At 36.7% G+C, this 24,351-nt stretch overlaps 2 protein-coding genes and 1 pseudogene across 2 annotated transcripts; 1 reads left to right on the forward strand and 2 right to left on the reverse strand.

Moving 5' to 3' along the window:
• Positions 1–5,736: 5,736 nt before the first annotated feature.
• Positions 5,737–6,522, reverse strand: LOC119536407 (olfactory receptor 147-like). The gene has a single exon (XM_037839180.1). The coding sequence runs from the start codon at positions 6,520–6,522 to the stop codon at positions 5,737–5,739; it is 786 nt and encodes a 261-aa protein (XP_037695108.1).
• A 6,956-nt stretch (positions 6,523–13,478) lies between these two features.
• On the reverse strand, positions 13,479–14,432 carry LOC119536162 (olfactory receptor 8B3-like). Its single transcript, XM_037838846.1, has one exon. The coding sequence runs from the start codon at positions 14,430–14,432 to the stop codon at positions 13,479–13,481; it is 954 nt and encodes a 317-aa protein (XP_037694774.1).
• An 861-nt stretch (positions 14,433–15,293) lies between these two features.
• LOC119537381 lies at positions 15,294–23,033 on the forward strand (annotated as a pseudogene).
• The last annotated feature ends 1,318 nt before the right edge of the window (positions 23,034–24,351 follow it).

The following is a 24,351-nucleotide window of genomic DNA, read 5'->3' on the forward strand; positions in this document are numbered from 1 at the left end:
TCCACAGGGCAGAGAGATCAGCTTTTCTTCGGGATTTGCATATGCGCCTCAGGGCCCTTCCCCTTTCTATGTTCACCAGAACTCCAAAAATCCTCCGCTTTTATTTTGGAGTTTTTCGTGTTGTTTTTTTTCTATGCCTGTCTCCTCTCTGCTGGGCTGGCTGCTCTCAGATTCTCTGGTGTCTGGTCTCAGTCTATCTATGGTTGGATTTTGGATCAGTAGAATGAGTTTCCGATAAGGGCTGCCACTGCAGTTCTCCCTTCTCCTTCCCGGAGCTGACAGCCCCTCCTCCCCCAGGACTGAGCCTGGCAGGGAGGGGCGCGGGTCCCCTGGCCGCAAAAACTTACAGATTTCGCTGATCTCAGCAGTTCCACGTTTTCATGAGTGTTGTATGAAGTATGCCCAAAGTCAGATTGCTCTGTGGTGTCCAGTCCACGCAGTTCCTGGCTTCTACCTACTTTCCTGGAGGAGTAACTAAAACATACAACTCACCAGTCTGCCATCTTGCCCCGCCTGTCGATGAAATGATTTTTAATACATAGTATATACACACAACAGAATAATATTCAGCATTAAAAAGGAATGAAGTTCTGATTCATGCAACAATGTGGTTGAACTTCGAAGACATCATGTTGAATGAAATAAGCCAGACACAAAAGGAAAAATATTGTATGATATCAATGACATGAAATAATTAGAATACACAAATTTCACAGAGTCAGACTCTGTAATATAGGTTACCAAGGGCTGGGTTGAGGTAGGAAATGGGGAGTTAATGCTTAAATTTTACAGAATTTATGTTTGGGTTGATTGTAAAAGTTTAGAAATGGATTTTGGCGATGGTAGCACAACATTGTGAAGGTAATCTACAGCACTGAATTATATACATGAATGTGGTTAAAAGGGGAAATTTTAGGTCATATATAAGCTACTAGAATAAAAATTAAAAGAAAAAACAGAGGACTACACAACACATAGAATGATATTGTAAGTGATGGCTATAGTTAATAGTACAATTATAAAAACACTCTTTCATGAATTTTAACAAATATACTACTCTAAATTAATAAATAAAGTGACAGGCCTAAGGCAAAAAAAAAAAAAACAAATACTGAAAATTACTACTGTTATCCATTCCACTTGAATGAAAACACTTTCCAATTCCTCTGATTTAAATAGAACAAAACCTTACCATCTGAAAGTTTTAAATCCTCTAAGAAACTACTTAACTACTTTAGGTAAAAGAGAAAATGCAATGGAGATTACAGATTTAAAATTATAAGAATTCAATAAAATAATATATAGCAAAATTTATTGGGTACATTTAAATGTTTTCAAGGAAAAATCAAATCAATAAACACTTAGAAAAACTGAAGGATTGAAATACATGGACTAAATGTCCTGGTCAAAAAAAAAAACTGGAAATGAACAACAAGAAAAGTCAAAATAAAGAAAGAATAAAGATAAAATTAGAAATATCACCAGGGAATAGAGAAACAGTAGATGCATTCAATAAAGTAATATTTAATATACAAAATGTTAAACAACCAGCTAACTTGAAGAAAAAAGAGAGTACAAATATATAACAATAAATGAGAGGAATAACAATAAACCAACCAAATAAAAATAGCCTTCTTCGAATAACTCTATGCATATAAATTTGAAAACAGAGATGAAAAATTACTTAGGAAAATAAGAAAGAATAATTTCTTAGGGAAATTTTTATCAGAAATAGCAACAGACCAATTTTCAAGGTTATTATACAAACCCTTCATTTTGCAGTTAGTCCCAACCCTATAATTGCCTCACTGTTTAAAAGTAAAGTAGAACTTTCTAATTCCTTTTAAAAGCAAGGGTAAACTGTTGAACATGTAATGCAGTAGCTTTGATTCTTGATGTTAGTACAACTATATAGTTTTTATCATGCGACCGTGTAATTGTGGAAACCTTATGACTGACACTCCGTGGATCCAGAGTACGGGCAGATGAGTAATAAAAGAAACACACAAAATAAATATAAGGAGGATAAGGGATATAACATGTTTTTGGTTTTGGATTTGATTTTTCCTTGAAAATATTTAAATGTATCTAATAAATTTTGCTATATATAACTTTATTAAAATCTTATAATTTTAAATTTGTAATCTCCATTGCATTTTTTCTTTTACAAAGTAGTTAAGTAAGTTTCATAGAAGATTTTTTAAACATTTATTTACTTATTTTGGAGTAATGAAATGTTCTAAAATTGATTGTGGTGATGAATGCACAACCGTATGATGATACTATGAGCCACTGATTGCATACTTTGGCCATCCAAAGTATATGGTGTATGAACATAATCTCAATAAAACTGCATTTAAAAAAAAAAAGTAAGGGTATCACTGATACCTAAAACTCATGAAAAAGTACAAAAAAGCATAAGTATAGATCACTATCATTGATGAATGTCAGCACATAACTTTTAGCACTATATTAAACAGAACTCACATAATAGAAAAAAATAATACAACATGACCATTTAGGATTCAATCAAGAATGCAAGATTGATTCCATATTAGGAAATCTATAAATATATGTCATAAAAATGGATATAAGGAAAAATCATGACTATGTTCACAGTGCTGAAAAGGCAGTCAGCAAATTCAAAACCATTATTGATTTAAAAGAAACACATTTAAGAACAGAAATTGATGTAACTGATGGATACTTTCTTAATATGAGAAATAAATAAACCTTCATCCTGAATGCAGTATCTTCCCCTATGGGGTGAATTTGATAAATTTATGTTAATATCAGGAAGAAGGCAAGACTGAACACTAACTTCATTAGTATTCGCTGTGCTAGAAGTATTAGCCAATGCAATTAGACAATAGCAATTAGGCACTGCCATGGGCATGTGAAATGGAGCAGCCATTTTGGAGAACAGTTTGGCAGTTCAGTAAAATGCCAGATATAGAATTGCCATATGACCCAGAAATTTCACTCCTAGGTATATATGCCAGAACATTAAAAACATATGTTCACACAAAAACAGGAATGCAAATTTTCAAATCACCATAACTCATAATAGTCAAAATAGTGGAAACAACCAATTGGCCATCAAATGATGAATGAATACTCAAAATGTTGGATTACCATACAAACATATTATGTATTCAGCCATCTAAAGGAATGAAGTACTGATTCATGCCATAAAACACAGGAACTTGAAAACAGGCTAAGCAAAAGAAAGAAGGTGCAAAAGGCCACAGAACATATGATTCCATTAAATGAAATGTCCAGAAGAGGCATTAAGAGCTTTCCAGGTGGGAGAAAGGAGAGAAGGGAATGACTGCAAAAGAGTCCAGGGTACCTTGGTGGAGTGACAAGAATATTTCATAATTAGAGAGCAGTGATGTTTGCACAACCTTGAGAGTATACTAATAGGCACTGATTTGCACACTTTGAAAGTGAAACCCTTATGGTATGTGAACTATATATTAATAAAAATGTTATCTGTAGTATGTTACATTTCACGTATGAAAAAAGTGAAATTAGATATCTTTGTGTGTCTGTCTGTGTGCGTCTCTGTGTGTTTGTGTATAATTTGCCAAAGAATCACAGAAAAAAATACACCAGAACCTAATGAATTTGTTTAATAGGAAGATTGGGGAAAATGAGGAGAAAAAAAATTGGAAGTGAAACTAGATATGCCACTGAGTTTTCTTCTCTGAAATGTTCTAACTTTCACAACCAATTTTAATGTTCCATATATTCAAAGAGGATGAAAAATTAAAATCATCCAAGATGTTGGAAAACCTAAAATTCAATACCAACAGTAACAATAAAATTAACTGTATTAAAAATGTACAACCACATTGAAGGAAATGGGAATAAACTAAGGAAATAACCAGGGAAAACATTATACTGACACATATTCTTAGGCTACTAAAAAGAATAATACACAAATATTGTACTATAGTTATTAAATTTATTTTAGCAGTGGTATTGTTACTGGCTTACTGACCAGACTCTGCTGACACCAGTGTGGAGCTCTGCTCCAGGCTCAGGGTCCCATCACGAGAAAGAATTCAAGGAAGAGAAAGCAAGTAGTAGCTGCAAAAGGTGAAGTTTATTGGAAAGGAACAGTACACACTAGAGAGGTTAGTGCAGGCATGCTCAAGGGGGAGATGCATCCAGTTGACTTGGGTTTGAGTTTCATATGCTGGTCTGGTGCTATGCTGTAAGCTGAAGCTGGGCAAGGAAATTCCTGACTCTCCCTCTCTTTACCCTACTTGCTTCCTTCAGTTGTTTGACAGCTGCGAAGGAACAGAGTCAGGTTAACTGGGGAATGGGGCAATGCTTTTTTTTTCCAGGATGTTCTAGCCTTGCAGAGAAGCGGTCTACCTGCTTTGTTGCAAGTTTTCATGTTATCTCAGAATAACATGACTCTGCACCTGGGCCCTCCACCTGGGCCCTGAGTGTCTTGCTGCCTTGGTTGACCTACCTAGCCTGTCTCAGTGTGAGTCAAGTTGCGTGCACAGCCTGAAATGAAGGCATTTCTTTAACCTTTTGCCAAAACAAGTAATGATGCTGAGAAGAATGAGACTGTTTCTGTACTATTCAGACTCACAAGTTGATGTGAGCAGACTGTCACTGAATGTTACCCCTTGTGCCGGTTTGAATGTATTGTGTCCCCCAAATGCCATTATCTTTGTGGTCTTGTGGGACAGACCTTTTGGTGCTGGTTAGATTTGCTTGGAATGTGCCCCACCCAGCTGTGGGTGGTGACTTCGGTGGGATACTCCTATGGAGGTGTGACCCCACCCATTCAGGGTGGGCCTTGATCAGTGGAGCCATATAAAACATGCTGACTCAAAGAGACTGAACGGAGTGCAGCTGTGAGTGACGTTTTGAAGAGAAGCAAGCTTGCTAGAGAGGAACGTCCTGGGAGAAAGCCATTTTGAAACCAGAACTTAGGAGCAGATGCCAGCCACATGCCTTCCCAGCTAACAGAAGTTTTCCGGATGCCATTGGCCATCCTCCAGTGAAGGTACCCGATTACTGATGTGTTACCTTGGACACTTCATGGCCTTAAGACTGTAACTGTGTAGCTAAATAAACCCCCTTTTTATAAAAGCCAATCCATCTCTGGTGTTTTGCATTCTGCAGCATTAGCAAACTAGAACACCCTAGATGACAGGCAACATGCCATATTTGTGCAGTAGGAAGAGACCACAGGACTTCTGCAATGTCTACAGACAATCCCATACAGCACAGGTACTTGTTTAATTATTTAGAGAGGAAAGCTGGGAGTGGTGACATATTGTATTCATGCTTCCAATGGCACATTCCAACTGTCACATGAGTATAGACACCCTAATATTTCTTTATCCAATCACTGCATTAACATTCATCTTATTAGAGGACAAAAAAACAAGTAAGTTTGAACTGACATGAGGAAACACGTGAAAACTTGCTTCCTTAAAGTTATTCTCAACAAGCCAAAAAAGGGAGGAGAGGAAATGGCACAAATGGTGATGAAAATAAGAACACTTACTCTTACAAAGTTAAATTACTGAATGAAAACAAATTTCCTTCATCATGATAACAAAGAAGCAGGATAAGAAGCCAACCAACAAATAATCACACTACAAATAATCACACTGAAACTCTTTGTCCTACAACTCCCTAAAAAAAGGAGATCTCACTACTAATTAAAACTTTCTCATACTCAGGGTCTTTCTCAGGGCAAGTTTAACATCTTTGTTCCTCAAGCTGTAGATTAAGGGGTTCACCATGGGAACTACATTGGTATAAAAAATAGGTTTTCTCCACATTCATAGACTCTGCAGATGATGGCTGGAGATACACAAATGCACTTGATCCAAAGAAGAGAGAAACAGGCATTATGTGGGGACTGCAGGTGCTGAAGGCTTTGGACCTGACCTTAGTGGAATTTATATGAAGGATGCTGCAGAGAATGAAACCATAGGAGATAAAGATGGTGAGACTGTGCACAGTGATATTGATTCCCCCCACAATGAACAACACCAGCTCCCTGACATAGGTGCCTGTGCAGGAGACCTGAAGCAAAGAGAGAATGCCACAGACATAATGGTTGATGGTATTGGTATCACAGAAGGTCAGTCTCGGCATGCATCCAGTATGGGCCATAGCAGTAGAAAACAACATCAAGTAAGAACCAAAAATAAGTGTGGAGAACACTTTAGGGGACATGGCCATGTTATACAAGAATGGATTACAGATGGCCACATAACAATCATAGGCCATTGAAGTCAGCACATAGCACTCAGAGACACCAAAAAAGCAGAAGTAGAGCTGGGTCATGCACATCCGGAAGGAGATAAAATTCTTATTTGATATGAAGTTGATCAGCATTTTTGGTGAAAAAACAAAAGAATAACAGAGGTCTATGAAGGACAAGTTAAAGAGAAAAAAGTACATGGGGGTGTGAAGGTGGGAATTCAGCCCAATTAGAATTACCAAGCCCAAGTTTCCCTGCACACTGATAACATACATTGCAAGGAACAGTAAGAACAGAAGGAATTGGAGACCAGGGTGGTCTGTTAAACCCAACAGAATGAATTGAGTCACAAAAGAGACATTTCCAGGAGCCATTCTGCTCTGTGGCATCTGTGCAGATTAAAAAAAAAGGCTTGCATTAGAGGGCAACACAGTTCTACCCATAAAATCTCCTCCCACGTGAGGGGGCTGTACAGTAGGAATGTCTGAGACTAGCCCATCCTGGACCCAAAGAATCTGACTTTTCACCTAATGAAAAGTGACACAGATTTCCCGGTATTACAGTCCTTAAATCTAAATATGGTACAGAACACCTACATCTCATCTCACAGATTGAAGGCCAGGCCGGGGCTACCAGGTAAAACTATGACTACAGGAAAAACAAAGGGAAAAGACAGAAGAAAGACAGATGAGGACAGAATCCTTTTCCATCATTTCAATCACTCTGTATTCTCATGAACCCTCCTCTCAGGTTAACACTGGAGGAAAGGACCTGGCAACCTGGAGCTGCCTCTCATGCAGATTACACACTGCGTGAACCATGAACATTGTTTCAAGATCAAAACTGATGGTACAGAGTCCAGGAGAAGCCCAGCAGCCGGCCAAGTCACAGAGTAAAAGCATTTCTAGAGAAGTGAGAGCTGCCTTCCTGCAGAAGGAACCTAAACACTGAGATATGGGAATCCTGAGGACCTGTGTCTCTGAACATTCCTTGCTCTCTCCTAAAACATATTGTCCCACCTGATTCTCTTCTGTGTCAGGACTCCACCATATGGGAGACAAAGCAGCATTTCTTAATCCCTGGATTTCCATCTCAAAATAAGGAGGACATACATGAATGAAATTCAGAAACTCCCCATCTTTAGTCCAGGAAACCTCTGAGCTTAATGATACCTTTTTACCCACCATGTTCCTTGAAGAACAATTTCAAAATTTGAGATTTTTGGCTCCTTTGATTCTAAGAGAATGCAGGGCAGCCTTTTTTTCCAACATATCCTGGAAACCATTTGGAGCTACAGGTAACTTCTGATTTTATCTATGAAACCCCTCAACCTCCAGAGAAATGAACATTCTTTAGCAAAAATGTAGAGAATTTAATGTTGATTTGATAATGTGCACTTGGTTATAAACAGGTTTGAAGCTTGCTCAGTCTCTTCTCCAGGAACAGATTCTGCCTGTAATTCAGAAATAAGGGAACTGTATTTACACCCTAGAGAATGGTATCTGTTTAGTTCCTTAGGGAGGCAGTATCTTCCTCCAGTTCTCACTTCAGGCTAGGGATTGTACATATCCCAACACAGAGATAAACTGGAACTCCCATATTCCAACATCTTCATCTCTGAAGGGAAATCTGACTGTTGTCATGTTTTCTTTCATCTTACATTCCATATCCAAAGGGGTATTTACATATGGGTTCTGCCTACAGGTTTCTATATTCTTTATTAAAAATTTCTCAAGGTCTACAGTAACTCACTTCAGTTGTTGTCTCCTCTGGGATGTCTCTGAATAAATTTTAATGCTTTGAATTTTTCTGCCAACTTTAGTCCTAAACACCTTCTAGAAATTTCTACCTGAATATCCATAATGGTCCTTAAATGTAACATTTCAGTAACTGAAGTCATCAGTTACTTCTCATCATAGCAGTTAAGAATCTGGGCTCTGGAGTTGAGGGTGTCTTTGACTCCCACCTCCCTAATTCCTGACTCTAACACCTTCGGCAAGTTACTTAAACTCTCTCTGCCTCAGAGAATTTTTCAGAGAGAGAGATGTGAACAATTGCATCTCTCTCACTGTGTTGTTGTGAATGTAAATTGGGATAATATAAGTCAAATGCATAGAATAGTGCCCAAAATGTGGTAAGTAGGCAATAAATGTCAGCTATTATGATTTACATTCCCAAGCTTCCATCCATGCTCTGCCATAACATTCATCAAGCATTGTAATTTTCCTTCTAATGTTTGTGCTCTCCTGTAACACAGACACTCTGTAGGGACAGAGACCATTTCAGACTTGTTTACTACTTTGCTGCTGGTGCCAAGACTGGTACAGAGTACATAGTAGGCCCTCAATAAATACTTGTGAAAATTAAGTTGTTCTCTACCTGAAAACCCTCAGAATATTTCCCATATTCCTTACATGCTAAGCAATAAAATGTCCTCCATACTTTCCCAAACGTACCACCTGAAATCAGGAGCTTTTGGGGATGTGGCAGACCTGTATTACTTAACTGTAGTAGCTTCAAAACTTTATTCTACAATTTCTCATATACTCACCCTAATTCATCCATCAACACTGATGCTAGATTAATCTCTGAAAACACAGGTTATCTCTCCCTGGCTCCAGACCTTTCAGTGTTTCTTCCTTGCCCAATGGCTATTAGAACTATAATAAATTATAAGTTCCTAAATCTATTATTCCACCTTGATTAAACTTAAGAAGAAACTGAGTCACAATTGTATTTGATTAGAAGCCATGAAAAGATATTCTGATTGAATTAATTATTTTGAGCATATTGGTATTGGGCAAAATCTGAACTTTCTCAGCTAGTGTTATAAGGTGGATGCTGGAGAATTTTTACACTACAGAGAAAAAACCATGGGTATAGTGAACAATGAACATCATCAGGTGAAACAGATTATACTAAAATTTAAGTATCAGTCTATATGAACCATCCTTCTCAATACTAAAAAACAGTTTTTCTCATCAATGTTTATCGAAAAGGAGCAAGAATTTCCCCCAATTTATTGATGTGTTAAGATAATGTATTTTTTTAATTTAGTGTCTCTACAATGTACTTCTGACCCATGTTATAATATGGAAAGTTCCTAGATTCAAGTTACAGAATGTTCAGTTAAGAGCCTAATTTAAAGAGGAGCTTATTTTTCTTACCTAACCACAAATCTGGAAATAGAGAGTCAAGGTGTTGGTTCAACAACTCAATACCCTCATCAATCCATGGCCTTATACCTCAGGCTTGTCATCTCATGGCCACAAAATGACTGCCATAACTCCAAGAATCACATCTTCCTACATCTATATCCAAAGAAGAGAGCAAGAAATTAAGACAAAAAATTCCCTTCCCATGCCTCTCCCTGCATATGATAAAGTAAATTTTCTCCAGAAGCCAACACATGACATCCCTTTATGTTTCTTCCATCAGAATTATATCAGGTGGTCAACATTAGCTGCAAGTAAAACTTGAAAAATCAGTATCTCCCACATTTAGCCTCTATCTTGAAAAGAGGATTCTGACACAAGGGAGCACTGTCAGGCATCAGCACTGTCGGCACATTAAAGCAGCTAGAGAAATACGTTTGTATAAGAAACTGTGTTTACTCACTTTAGGTATATACTTGATTTTTATAAAGTGAATTAGCTCTTTTAAGTGTTAAATTAACTAACCTGTTTCAGGATAATCAACTAATCATATAAGTATACATGTATGTACATTTAAATTAAATAAGCACATAGACATGTAAATATTTATGCACCCACCACTTACATATAGTACGGAGGGGGCATCACACTTTACTTATATACAGAGAGTTTGCTTGTTATTCAGAAAACATTATAATCTCTTAATTTTTAAACTGCTCAAAACGAGGAATGCTTCCAAACATACGAAACAATGATTTGTATTTCCACCATTATGGTGATCTTATGCGGGGAGGGAGGGCTTGGAGGAATGGCAAACCCAAACAGAGAGAGATATACTAGACCTTTTGGGGAGGAATTTATGATGCATAAGAATAAAGATTAAGCATTCTGAAATTTAAATTTTAGATATGATTAGGAAATGTCTTCTTTGCTATCTATCTCTTGTTTAGGATATTCTCAATAAATAATACACAATGGGGAAATTGCTAGACTCAATAAATAAGGTTTAAAAAAAAGGCAATTCATGTGTGAGTATACGCATACAAATAGACATACAGATCAACAGAATAAAATCGAGAAATCCGTAAGTAAACTATCACATTTATGGTCTACTGATTTGCAACAAGGGTGCCAAGACATTTCTATGGGGAAAGAATAGTCTTTTCTACAGTGGTGTAGGCATAACTCGCACCATAAAATCTTTGACTCAGCATGAACCATAGACTTAAACATGTAAGAGCAAAAACTATAAAGCCCCTAGAAGAAATTATTGAACTATTTTTTATAACCATAGGTTAGGCAATGCTTTCTTAGATATGACACCAAAAACATGAGCAATAAAAGAGAAAAATAGATAAATTTGACTTTAAAACAGTGTGCTTCAAAAGTAGCAAAAGAGAGTGAAAAAGCAAAGCACAAATGGGGGGAAATATTAGCATATCGCCTATCTAATAAGGGTCTAGTATCCAAAAAAATAGAAAGAACACTTACACATCAATAATAAAAAGACAAACAACCCAATTTAAAAATGGGCAAAGGATCTGAATAGATAACTTTCTCCAGAGAAGATATACAAATGGCCAATAAGCAAATTAAGTTTCTTCGTATCATTACTAATCAAGGAAATGCAAGTTAAAATCACAATGACATGTAACCTCAAACCCAATAGACTGGCCACAAGAGAAAAAAAAAAACAGATAATATTGAGGGTTTTTCAGGATGTGGACATTTGGAGACTTCATACACTGCTAGTAGGAATGCCAGCATGGCACTTCCATTATGGCCCAGCAATTCCACTCCTAGGTATATTCTAGAAAAATGAAAACATACATCCTTGCAAAGTATTGCACAAGAATGTCCAGTGTAACTCTATTCATAAGACCCAAAATTTGAAGAACACAGTAGACTATGAGCTGATGGATTAATGGAATGTAGTATATCCATACAATGGAATATCATTCAGCAATAAAAGAGAATGAATTACTGACATATGGTACAACATGAATGAACCTTAAAACATTACCTAACTTAAAAAAAGGAAACAGTCACAATAGAACTCGTATTGTATTATCCTATTTATATGTACTGCCCAGAGTAGGCAAATCTATAGAACCCGAAAGTAGATTCGTTATTGTCTAGGGTGGGGTGGATGGAGGGACTGGGAAATGATGACTAAGGGGAATGCTTCTAAGGCAATGAAAATGTTCTAAAATTGAACATTTTAGAATGCTCAATTCCAAACATTCTAGAATGTTGCACAATTTGTGGAATCTTGTTAATAAAATAAAAACTATTTATTTGAACATATTACATAAGTGAATTGTATGGTATGTGAATGACATCATAATAAAGCTCTTACCAGCTATTTTAAAACCCAGCACCATTTACAATAACACTAAGACCATAAAACATTTAGGTATAAATCTAAAAAAAGTCATAATCTTTACACTACAGACTATAAAACACTAATGAAAGAAATCAAAGACATATAGTATAACTTTCTAATTCTTTTTATGAAGCAAGTATAGCATTGATACCTAAATCTGATTAAAGCAGTACAAATATAAAACCATAGCTCACTATCACTTATGAACATCGATATAAAACTACTAAATACTGTATTTACAAGCAAACACAAATCATAGTAAGAAAATAATACAAGATGACCAAATGGGATTTATTCAACAAACATAAGGCTGTTTCAATATGAAGTCACATTGGGTTAATGCCCACCCTTATTATGTTTGGCCTCACCTTAACTAATAACATCTTCCCAGGTGCTATTTCCAAATGGGTTCACACATGCACAGACAGCAGTTAAGATGTGAACATGTCTTTTGTGGGGCACATGATTCAATCCCCAACAAACTCCATAGATTTAGAAAAGGTTTTTGACAAAATTCAAGCCCATTCTTGATTGATAAAGCATATATATATTCATCCTAAAGCAAGTATCTAATGGGGCACCATTAGAGGAATTTGTGTTAAGGACAGGAAGAAGACAAGGCTCTCCACTAACTTTGTTACTACTCATGCTGCAAGAAGTCTTACCCAATCAGATTTCGACAAGCAACAAATAGACATTGCTGATGGGAATGTAGAATGATGCAGCCCCTTTGGAAAACAGGTTGGCAATTCCTCAAAAAGTTAAATATAGAGTTGCCATAGGACCCAGCAATTTCCTCCTAGGTATATACTCAAGAGAACCGAAAACATGTGCTCACTCAAAAACTTGTACACAACTGTTCACAGCAGCATTACTAAAAATAGCAAAATGGAAACAACCCAAATGTCCAACAACCAATGAATGGATAAACAAAAAGGTAGTATATCCAAACAATGAAATACTATTCAGCCATAAAAATGAATGAAGTACTGATACAGGCTAGAACATGGATGAACCATGAAAGCATTATGCTCAGTGAAAGAAGCCAGACACAAAAGATGACATATTGTATAACTCCATTTATATGAAATTCCAGAGTAGGTGTGATTGTTAGGAGCTGGGGGGAGTGGAAAAGGGGCAAGACTTCAATGGGCCTTGGGTTACTTACTAGAGTGAGGAGAATTTTCTGGAACTATATAGTGGTGGTGATTGCACAACCCTGTGACTACAGTAAAAACCACTGAATTTCGTATTTAAATAGAATGAATCCTGCCAATGCCAGTAACAATACTGATAAGAATGAGAATGTTTCTATAGCATTTGACTTTTCTGTGTTTAGGTGAGCAGGCAGTAGTGTTAACTGTCCCAAGTGACTTATGTAACAAACCATGCTTGTTCAAGATAGGGATAAACCAGGAGACAGAAAGGTATAAAAAATAAAGAAAAAAGTCAGTGCAGATGCTACTTCTATAAATATGCTATTAATTATTTAGTAAACTTGTGAGAGGTACAGCTGATAAGGTAACAAAGAACAAAACAAGGTTGGGTATAAGGGAAATCAGACAAGTGTATTAATCCACATTAAATGAAATCTGTACAGCCAAAATGGTTATGAAAAAAAAACTTTTCATGGAAAACACCAGTAAAAATTTGAGGTCCTTGCATTTCTCTATATTTTCACTGCTCTACATTAGAATATGTTTCTCCTCTGGATTTTGATCAGGGCTTTCCTCAGGGCAACTTTGATATCCTTGTTCCTCAAACTGTAGATCAGGGGATTGAGCATGGGCCCCACATTAGTATAGAAAACAGAAGAAACTTTACCCTGTTCCATAGATCCAGGAGAAGAAGAATTCAGATACATGAAAGCTGCTGACCCAAAAAAAAGAGAAATGGCAGTGATGTGAGAGCTACAGGTGCTGAAAGCTTTTGTTCTTCCTTGAGTGGATCTGATGTGAAGAATGCTAGTCAGGATGAAAACATAAGAAATTAGGATGGTAAGACTGGGTACAGTGATGTTAATCCCCACCACAATGAGAACTACCACCTTGTTGACATAGGTGCTGGTGCAAGAGAGTTGGAGGAGAGGGAGAATGTCACACAAGTAATGGTTGATGATGTTAGCCCTGCAGAAGGTCAGTCTGAGCATGCACCCTGTGTGGGCAGAAGCTCCAGCAAATCCCATCGTATATGCAGCAAGCACCAGCCCAGAACAGACCTGAGAGGACATGGTGACCTTATACAGCAATGGATTACAGATGGCCACATAGCGATCATAGGCCATCGAGGTCAACATATAGCACTCAGAGATGACAAAGAAGAGAAAGAAAAACAGCTGGGTCATGCACCCCACATAGGAGATGATATTCTGCTTTGACACAAAGTTCATCAGCATTTTGGGGGTGAAAACAGAAGAGTAACAGAGATCAATAAAGGAAAGATTGAAGAGGAAATAATACATGGGGGTGTGAAGGTGGGAATTCAGCCAAATTAGAGTTATCAAGCCAAGGTTGCCCACCATGGTAACAATGTAGATCATCAGAAACAGGTAAAAGAGGGGTTGCTGGAGTTCTGGACGATCTGTTAATCCAGCAAGAACAAATTCAGTCACTAAGGAGTCATTTCTGGCTAGCATTCTCATCATCAGAAATCTGTGAGGAAAGAAGAAAATTACATTAATGGAGAACCCAGTCACATCCTTACAAACTCTCACTATAAGAACAGGATTCCGTCTGGCAGAACTCAAACCTACTTTGCTTCATGGGTTCTGAATGCTCTGTGACACGCACCCTCAAGATTTCAGTTAGTGTATCTTTTATCTTCATGGGTTGTGTTGCAAAAAATGATTCTTCCTGCTCTTACTAGAAGATGGAGTGATGGGGAGTTGAGGTAGAAGTCTACCTGCTGACGAGCTCAGGGAGTGGGGATGTCTCCCCCATCTCTCCCTCTCATTCATCCGGACCTTTTCTCCCTAGTCCTTACTCATGTCTCCATTGCTACACTTGAAACCTCAGTTCCCCTGTGATGATGCTTCATGATGAGAGTATTTCACTAGGACAGAGACTCTACCAAAATTCTGATTCTGTAAGGGAATCCTCATGGTCTAACTACAAGATACTTAACTATGAGAACACTGGAAGTTGACAGTTGGCACCAAGTAATGAGGCAAACTTTAATAGGAGAGCCCAAAACTTATAAGCATCCATAAACCCCAGTGTGTCTATACATTCTCCTCCACTATTCCATCCCAGCTGGACACAGAATGAAGGAAAGTAAATGTGTTTTCCTAGGATTTTGTAGGAGAGCATGAAAGAGAAATATAATTAATCTGAGTGGTGGTTATATTAGTGGTTATGTTTTTGAAAATTTGTGAAGCTGCTTGGTTAAAACATAAATTCTCATATATATATATGTATATATATATATACATATATATATATATATATATATATATCATGTCAATATTCTTTTTTAAGAAAGAGACACATCTCCTCTCTCTCCTCTGATGTTTCTAGGTTCTAAACGTGTCACTTCTATTTCTACAGTTGTTTCCTACAAGACTGAGTATGAAGCCAACGCAGAGAGGGTAAGCTGCAGGCAGTAAAGTGAGAGCTCCCTATCTCTGAGTTTCTTGGCATTCAATATATTTTGTCATCTTTCAACAACATAGAGAGTATAAGGGAAAAATAAAACCTTAGTTAACTTACCCTCTTTCCACTGAGAGGCCTCAGTGCTGACTCTTTATATGTATTCCACCTCCACTGTCCTGGAGAAGGAACTGGCTTTTGAGATATCAAAGCTGATCAAATATAGTCATAGAATTTTCTTCCCCCTTTAATGGTAAGAGGGTTTAACAACTGAATTCACAATAAGAATACTCCAGGAGTAATTCTGAGGCATAGATCAAATTTCTATCCATAAATTTGCCAAGAAGGTATATGTAGGGAACCTACAGCCTTGATCCGGAGCCACCATGTCACCGAGTACATGGCCTTCACCTCAGGCTTATAATTCTTTTAGGCTTAATTAGAAATTGAGACATAGGTGTCCCCTAGGACCTTCCCATTGTGATGAGACCTGCAGAGAAAAAATTCTGTCTGTGTTTATCCCCTAATTCATGATGGTAAGTATGAACTTCTCCTTAGGGACTATATTATCCCAAAAGAAGAGGATAAAGGAGTCTCTATGTTCCATGAAAACATGCAAATGTAACTAATGTCAGGAAAATTTTAATGATTATAATTCTAAGCAGCATATTACTTTTAGTAGGAGGTGATATATATATTTTAGTTGAATTTATTTATTATGCTCTTTTTAAAGTATCTTGTACCCATATAATCAGTGTCTGATTATGCATATTTTATAGAAAAATAGCAAAAAGATAATCATTCATTGATTTCAGAGTAGGATGGTGGGGATGGTAGCACAGCATTGTGAATGCAACTTACACCACTGAATTTAGGTTGTATATATGCCACTAGGATACATTTCTTTTAAAAGCTATATATAATATAGAGAGAACTGCACAACAGAGTTAACCTTAATGTAAACTTTGAACTATAATTAACACTATAATTATAATAATACTGTCTCACAAATTGCAACAAAGGTACCACACTAATGCAAACGATTAATAAAAGGGAAAACTGTATGTAAGCAGAGGTATTTTGAAACTCTGCATGACTTTTCTGTACAAGTTCTCTAATAAAAAACATATTTTAAAAAGGCAAAGATTCTCAGAATAAATAACTAAAGGCAAAGATCCAATTATATGCCTCTCTAAGCGATGTGATTTAAGTTCAAAGACAAATGAAAGTAAATTAATGGAAAATGGTATACCATGCAAACAGTAAACAGGAGAAAGCTGGAGTTATATTAGTATTATATGAAATAAAATTCAAGACAAAGAGTAATATCAGATTTAAATAAGGACATTTACTAATGATAGAAATCCCAGAAATAAAAGCAAAATCTCCAGTTAATATCATCATTTAATGTTGAAAGCCTGAATTCTTTCACCCTATAAACTGGAAGAAAACAAGGAAGTCTGCTTTTACCAGTCTTATCAACAACATACTAGAAGCACTGGTCAGTGAAATACGGCAAGAAAAGGAAATAAAAGAATCTAGAACAGAAACAAATAAATAAAACTGTTCCTCCTTGTAGATGTTATTATTGACTATAAAGAAAACTCCAAGAAATTCACAAAACAATTAAAACCCCCTAGGACTAATAAGCAAGTTCAGCAAAGTCACGATATACAAAATTAACATGCAAAAATGAATTATATGTTAATTTTATTGCAGGAGTTTGCAGATTATAGAATTTAATTTAAACAATGAGTAACTTTCTCATCTAGATTGCAAAGTACTGTTCTATAAACAAAGCCCATATACATAAAAATCAATTATATTTCTATTTACTAGCAAAAAACATGTGGAAACTGAAATTAAAAACATAGTACATTACATTGACAAAGATTTATAAATCTATTTTAAAAAACTATTTATAATATCTGTATGCTGAAAATTATAACACCCAGGTGAAAGAAATTAAAAAAGATAAAACTAAGTGAAGATATATACTATGTTATTGATTGGAAGCTTCTATATCTTAATATAGTAAATATATCAGTTCCTCTCAAATTGAATTATGATTTAATACAATTCCTATCAAAATCAAAGGCAAGTTTTTTTTTGGAGGTATTGACAAGATTATTCTAAAATAGATATGGAAAGACAAAGGAATGAAAATAGCCAAAACAAATTTGAAAATGAAGAGTAAAGTGGACAGAATTAGTCTACCCAATTTCAACAATTCTATACAGCTACAATAATCAAGACTACTTGATACTGGCAATCAGATAAACACATAGATCATTGGAACAGAATTGGGAACCCAGACACAGACCCTAAATATCCCCAACATATTTTTTACAAACGTGCAAAAGCAATTCAAGGGATGAGAGACAGCCTTTTCAACAAATGGAGCTGGAGGAGTAAGACATCCATAAGCAAAAAATAAAAGAACTTCTACCTAAATGTCATACCATATACAAAAATTAACTGAAAATGGATCATAGACTTAATTGGAAAATGAAAAATATTAATATTTTAGAAAAAAAAGACAGAAAACAATATCACAACCTAGTACTAGGTATTCTTAGACCTGATACCAAAAGCATGATCAACAAAAGTAAAAACTGATAAATTGGACTTCTTTAAAATTAAAAACATCTGCTCTTCAAAAGACACAATGAAGAAATTGAAATGTCAAAGCACAAAGTGAGTATATATTTTCAAATTATAAATCTGAAAAGAACTTATATGCAGTAAATATAAAGAACTCTTAAAATTTAAGGAGATAAATAATTCAGAAAACAGGCAAAATATTTATATTAGACATTTCACCAAATCTCTAATAAGGTTAATAAAAGATGCTTACTATCATTATTATTTAGGGACATAGAAATTAAAATAAAATTAGCTACCCATGAGAATGAATATAACTTTAAAACAGACAATATCAAGTATTGAGGATGATGTGGAGAAACTCAAACCCTCATACATTGCTTTGGAAAACATATTGGCAGTTCCTTAAAAAGTTAAAACTTCCCATGTAACCCAGTAATTCCATTAGTAATCTATCTAAGAGAAATGAAACCATATGTCCACACAAAGATAAGTTCATAGAATAATTATTCATAGTAGCCAAACCTGGACACAGTCCAAAATGTGCAGGAACTGATGAATGGATTAAAAAAATGTGAATATCCATTTAATGTCATAATATTAGGCAATAAAAGGGAGTGAACTACTGATAGAAGCTGCAACACAGAATAACCTCAAAAACATGAGGGCTGAAAGAAACTGGAAGCCAAAGACAATCTATTATATGTTCCATTTATATGGTCCTAGTATTCAAACCACAGGACAGATAGCTGGGAGCACTAATTAAAAATCAAATTTCAGGGCAAAACCTACTGCTTATCAGAGTTTCTTCCTCTCCCATTACTGAAATTCTTTCCTGAGTTTGTGTTACACTCAAACATAGCTGCAATCAGACTCTGTAGCCAACAGACCATGCGCAGACACAGACACATTGCATACCTGACCCTTAAAGGAGCCCTGTGACACTAGGAACAAAAATCACCTTCCTCAGAACCAAGATTTTGAGGATGAAGAGTCATCAGGAGCAAAATGGAAGGGGTCCCTCAAAAAGAAGATAAGCTGGGGTGACATCATCATGTCTACATAAATAGCTGCCGAAAACTTCTCCCCAGATATTCCCCATGAAAAGGAAACAACTTGGACTTGTTTGGAACTCTCAAGGAGGGTATGGATGGGAGGAGGACCCTACAGATCCTGAATTGAAGAAGAGAGATACAAAGTAGGAGAACTCCGTTCAGGGATGGTGGGTCCTCTCCCCTCACCCTCACTTGTTCTTGCATAGCATGGAAGGAATACAGAACCAGCAGTTAGGATTCCTCTCTCCTCCTGCTGGGGACACAGACTAAAAATCACTAACAGCAGAGGAAAAGATCAACATCATTTGGAAATCAGGGAGATAGGGGAGGACATTTCAGGCTCAGTGAGAGAAGAGTCTGAGAAAATGTGGGTAGAGGCTGTTTCCAGCCCTGAGTCTGAAAGCCCTTCCCCCACCCTTGAGGAACATAGTAGCAGGCAGCCCGAGACTTGCATGGGAGATGGCTGAAAACTGTGGTAGCTGGAGGAGTCTTCTGCCACAGAGAGAGTGGGGGACACAGCCCCACACTGAGAATTTACCCAGCAAAGTGAGGGTACAGAAAACCCACAATTTCAGCTGTGCCCAGTCACACAGAGGCACCAGGAGGTAACTGAGCCATACCCAAGCAGACTTAGTTGGCCTCTGAGAGATAATTGAGCCCCACACAGCAAAACTCAGCTGACTAATTTAGTCCCACCCAGCAAGATTCACCTGGGCTCCAAGAGGTAAGTCAAGCCCACCCAGCTGGACTCAGCCAGGCTACAACATGTAATTCAGCCCTATTCAGACAGATACAGCTGAGCCCTAAGAGATAGTTCAGCCTCATCTGGTCAGACACAGCCTCAGAACCAGAAAGTAAACACTTTCTTAGCACAACTAACTCACTAAACAGGACCATCTGTTGGACAGACCAGAAAATGCAAGGGAATTTTAGGACTTTTCAGAACCTATAAAGACCTTATGCCAGGCACAGTGAACAAATGACTGAATTTATGGGAATGAAAGGCAAAATAGAAGAGATGAAAAATACAAGGGAAACTTACACCACTAGATTTGAACTGGCAGAAGAAAGGATTAGTGAACTAGAGGACAAGTATCTGAAATCCTACACAGAAAGGAACAGATAGGGAAAAGAATGGAAAAAATATGAGCAAGGTCTCAGAGAATTGAATAACAGCCCAGGAAAATGGTCCCTGTTCAAATTGCAATATACAGAGGACACAACAGTTAAAGCAGTGCTCCAAAACAAACCTAGGGCTTGCTGGGTGGCAAACAACAAACAAAAAAAGTCATAACACCACTAGGAGCCAACAGACTTGTTTTACCCAGACACAGAGAAGTTGCTGTGGTTCCTAAAGCCTACCCTCCAAAGGCAGGCTGCTGTGGGTGCCTGGTTATATGGGAATACTGGGTGAAGAGCAAATCTGACAATGGCAAGTGAGAGAGATATATAGGAAGAGCAAGAAACAGGATAACAAGAGTTAAAAAATTCTGATCAGTAAAACAGAAGCTATTTTAGAGGTCTAGTATAAGTTGAACTTCTCACCAAAGAACAAATAGAGAACTAAGACAACCAACAAGAAATCCCAAAGTAAAAGAGTGAAAATGACCTCTTAAATAAACTAACTAAGGAAACCAATGCCTAGACACCAACAAAAAAATTACAAGTCACACTAGGAAAAATGAAGATATGGCCCAGCCAAAGGAACAAACTAACACTTCAAACAAGATACGGGAGTTGAAACAAATAATTAAAGATGCTCAAACATCCTAAATCAATTCAAAAATAAAATCAATGAACTGAGGGAAGATACTGCAAAAGAGATGAAGAATATAAAGAAAACATTGGGTGAACAAAAGGAGGAACTCAAACATTTGAACAAACAAATGGCAGAATTTGTGGGAATGAAAGGCAAAACAGAAGAGATGAAAAATACAATGGACACTTACAACACCAGATGTGAACAGGCAGATGAAAGGATTAGTGAACTAGAGGACAGAACATCTGAAACCCAACACAGAAAGGAATAGATAGGAAAAATAATGGAAAAATATGAGCAAGTTCTCAGGGAATTAAATAACAGCATGAAGTGCATGAATAAACATGTCATGGGTGTCCCAGAAGGAGAAGAAAGGGGAAAAGGGGCAAAAAGAATACTGGAGGAAACAATCACTGAAAATTTCCCATCTCTGTTCAAAGACATAGAATTATAGATCCAAGAAGGACAATGTATCCCAAACAGAACAGACCCAAATACACCTACACCAAGACACTTACCAATGAGACTGTCAAATGTCAAGAGTAAAGACAGAATCCTGAAAGCAGCAAGATAAAAGCAATCCATCACATAAAAGGGAAGCTCCATAAGATTATATGCAAATTTCTCAGCAGAAATCATGGAGGCAAGAAGGCAATGGTATAATATATTAAAGACACTGAAAGAGAAAAACTGCCCACCAAGAATTCTACATCCAGCAAAATGTTCCTTCAAAAATGAGGGAGAACTTAAAATATTTTCAGACAAACAGACACTGAGAGAGACTGTGAACAAAAGACCTCCTTCACAAGAAATACTAAATGGAGTACTACAGGCTGAGAAAAATAGAAGAGAAAGAGGTTTGGAGAAGAGTGTACAAATTAAGAATATCAAGAAAGGTAAAAGGAAAGAGAGGAAAATAAACAAGATGTGACATATAAAATCCAAAAGACAAAATAGTAGAAGAAAGTACTGCCTTTACAGTAATAACATTGAAAGGTAATGGAATTAGCTTCCTAATAAAAAGAAATAGACAGGCTCCTCACCAGCCTACTCAGTGGTAGAGATTGCGACAGCAGCAGTGTTTCTCCCTGCCTATCTACCACCTCCACCCTGGCTCACTTACTGGCTGGCAGTATTGGCAGGGAGGGGACAGTAGTTTGTAGATGCCCATCCTTGCCTCAGAGAAGTTACCATGTTGAATGAAAAAGATTGAACTTTTTATAAATGCCTTTGTAGAGTATGTGGAATAGTGCTACAGTTTGAATCACAAAGGATTTCATATGATGAGGTGAATGGGAATGCAGTATTGGACAAAAATAGATTTTGAAATCTCTGCATCATGCTATTTGGCTCTCCAGTGGTGGCACAGTCTCGCTATATGGAGAAAGTTCATGCTAAAAAAATTGAAGCACTTAATATGCAAATATGATCAGATTTTTCCACCAAGTTCTTGGCCTGATGAGGAGAATCCCCTGTTGTCAACCTAATACAGCACCCAAAGAAAACATATGACTCTTTTCAAGATGAACTTGAAGAGTATATCAAAGTGCAGAAAACCAGAGGCCTTAGAGCCAAAGACTTGTTTCAGAAACAGAGAGGACTATTTAGAAACCTATGGGTACAAGAAGAGGTTAACTCCAGACCCAGATATAGAATGTTTGAGCAAAGACTCCCATCTGAAACTGTTCAGACTTACCAACAATGATACAATATTTCACAAACAGTGGCAAACCACCTGAGTGGCTATCAGCTCATGACAGCAGACTGAGACAAGATTCTCTGAGCTACTGTCAACTCCCCCGGGACTGCTCAGAAAAACCAGTACCCCCAAACATTAGTCAGCAAGAATATAATTGTAACTCCTACAGTGTAGAATAGTTTACAAGCACTTCTCCTTAGAAAACAGTATCAGTTCCCATCAAGTCAATCATAAACACACACATCAGAAGAGAAAAAGGGGGAAGACAGAGAAAAACTACAGGAGGAACAGCCTAAGAATAAGTGGGGAAAAAAGTTATGAGGAAAGGGATTTAGACAAACACAAGAGGATCCAAAGAAAGAAAGTGGAAATGGGAACAGTCAGTGTCAGTATAGAAAAGCTTAAGAATCAAAAGGAGAAAAAATGCCAAAATGTAGCCTCTAAGAAAGAGGAACATAAGTGTAGAAAAGAGAAAAAGGAACAAGGCCAAGAAAGGACAGAGGAGGTAATACTTTCAGACCAGTATATCCTCAGATTTTGAAGCTATTTATTTGGTTTTCTCAATGCTGAATTGAAAAAATTAGTTGAGGGAGTTGGTTTCATGGTTTGCATTCATACACTTTTCTTATGTGACTGGGTAGTTCAACCTCTAACAAAAGCCAAATGAACAGAAAGTATTTAGTATGCCTGTTCCCCAACATGGAAATTACCTTTCCTTATTTTCTAGAAGAATTATTTTACAATTTTCTTACATATAATTTCCCTTAATGGGAGTGGCTCTGCTTTTATTCATCAAATTACTGTGACAGTGGAATTGTTTTCCCTTGGGAGGTCATGTATTATGAACTGGAGGATTGATAGGCTTTGCAGAGTCTATTTCTTGATTGGGTTTGTTTCAGTTTTGGTGGGGTATTTTTATGTTTGTTGGTTTTCTCCTTTGTTAGCTCTAACTTGCAGTACATATTTTAGGTAGGAAAGTGGAAATGAGATACATTATATTATTAAGCTTAGATTACACAGTTTTAAAAGTTATCAAAGAGTCCTCATAAAAAATCAGTTTATATTCTTAAATGTTTAGAATAATATTCTAATTTCTTAAAAAAAACACACAGACTGGCAGAATAGATTAAAAAACAGTACGAACTATATGCTGTCTACTATAGACTCACCTAAGACATAAGGACAAAAATAAGATGAAAGTGAAAAGTTGCTAAAAGATATTTCATGCAAACAACAACCAGAAAAAAAGTGTGGGTAGCTATATTAATATCAGACAAATTAGATTTCAAATGTAAAACAACTGAAAGACACAATGAAGGGCATGATATATTTAAAAAGAAGACATAACAATCATGAATACTTATGTACCAATCAAAAGCACCCAAAAATACATGAGGCACATACTGACAACACTGAAGGGAGAAGTAGATACCTCTACCATAATAATTGGAGACTTCAGTACAGCACTCTCATCAATGAATAGAACATTTAAGACAGAGAATCAATATGGAAACGGAGATGTTGAATACTACAATAAATGAACTAGATTTAACAGACATTTATAGAACACTAACATCTCACAGCAGCAGGATACACATTTTTCTCAGGTGCACACAGAACATTCTCCAGAATAGACCATATGGTGGGTAACAAATTTAGTCTCAAAAAATTTAAAAATACTTATACTATACAATACACTTTCTCAGATCATAATGGAATGAAGTTGGAAATATGTAACAGGCAGAAGGCTGGAAAATTCAGAAATGTGTGGAGGCTGAGTGACACAATCTTAAAGAATCAGTGGGTAAAGGAAGAAATTACAAGAGAAATTAGTAAATACCTTGAGGCAAAATGACAGT

Source organism: Choloepus didactylus, chromosome 6 (genome assembly GCF_015220235.1).
Source record: "Choloepus didactylus isolate mChoDid1 chromosome 6, mChoDid1.pri, whole genome shotgun sequence".
In the NCBI taxonomy this organism is placed as follows: domain Eukaryota; kingdom Metazoa; phylum Chordata; class Mammalia; order Pilosa; family Megalonychidae; genus Choloepus; species Choloepus didactylus.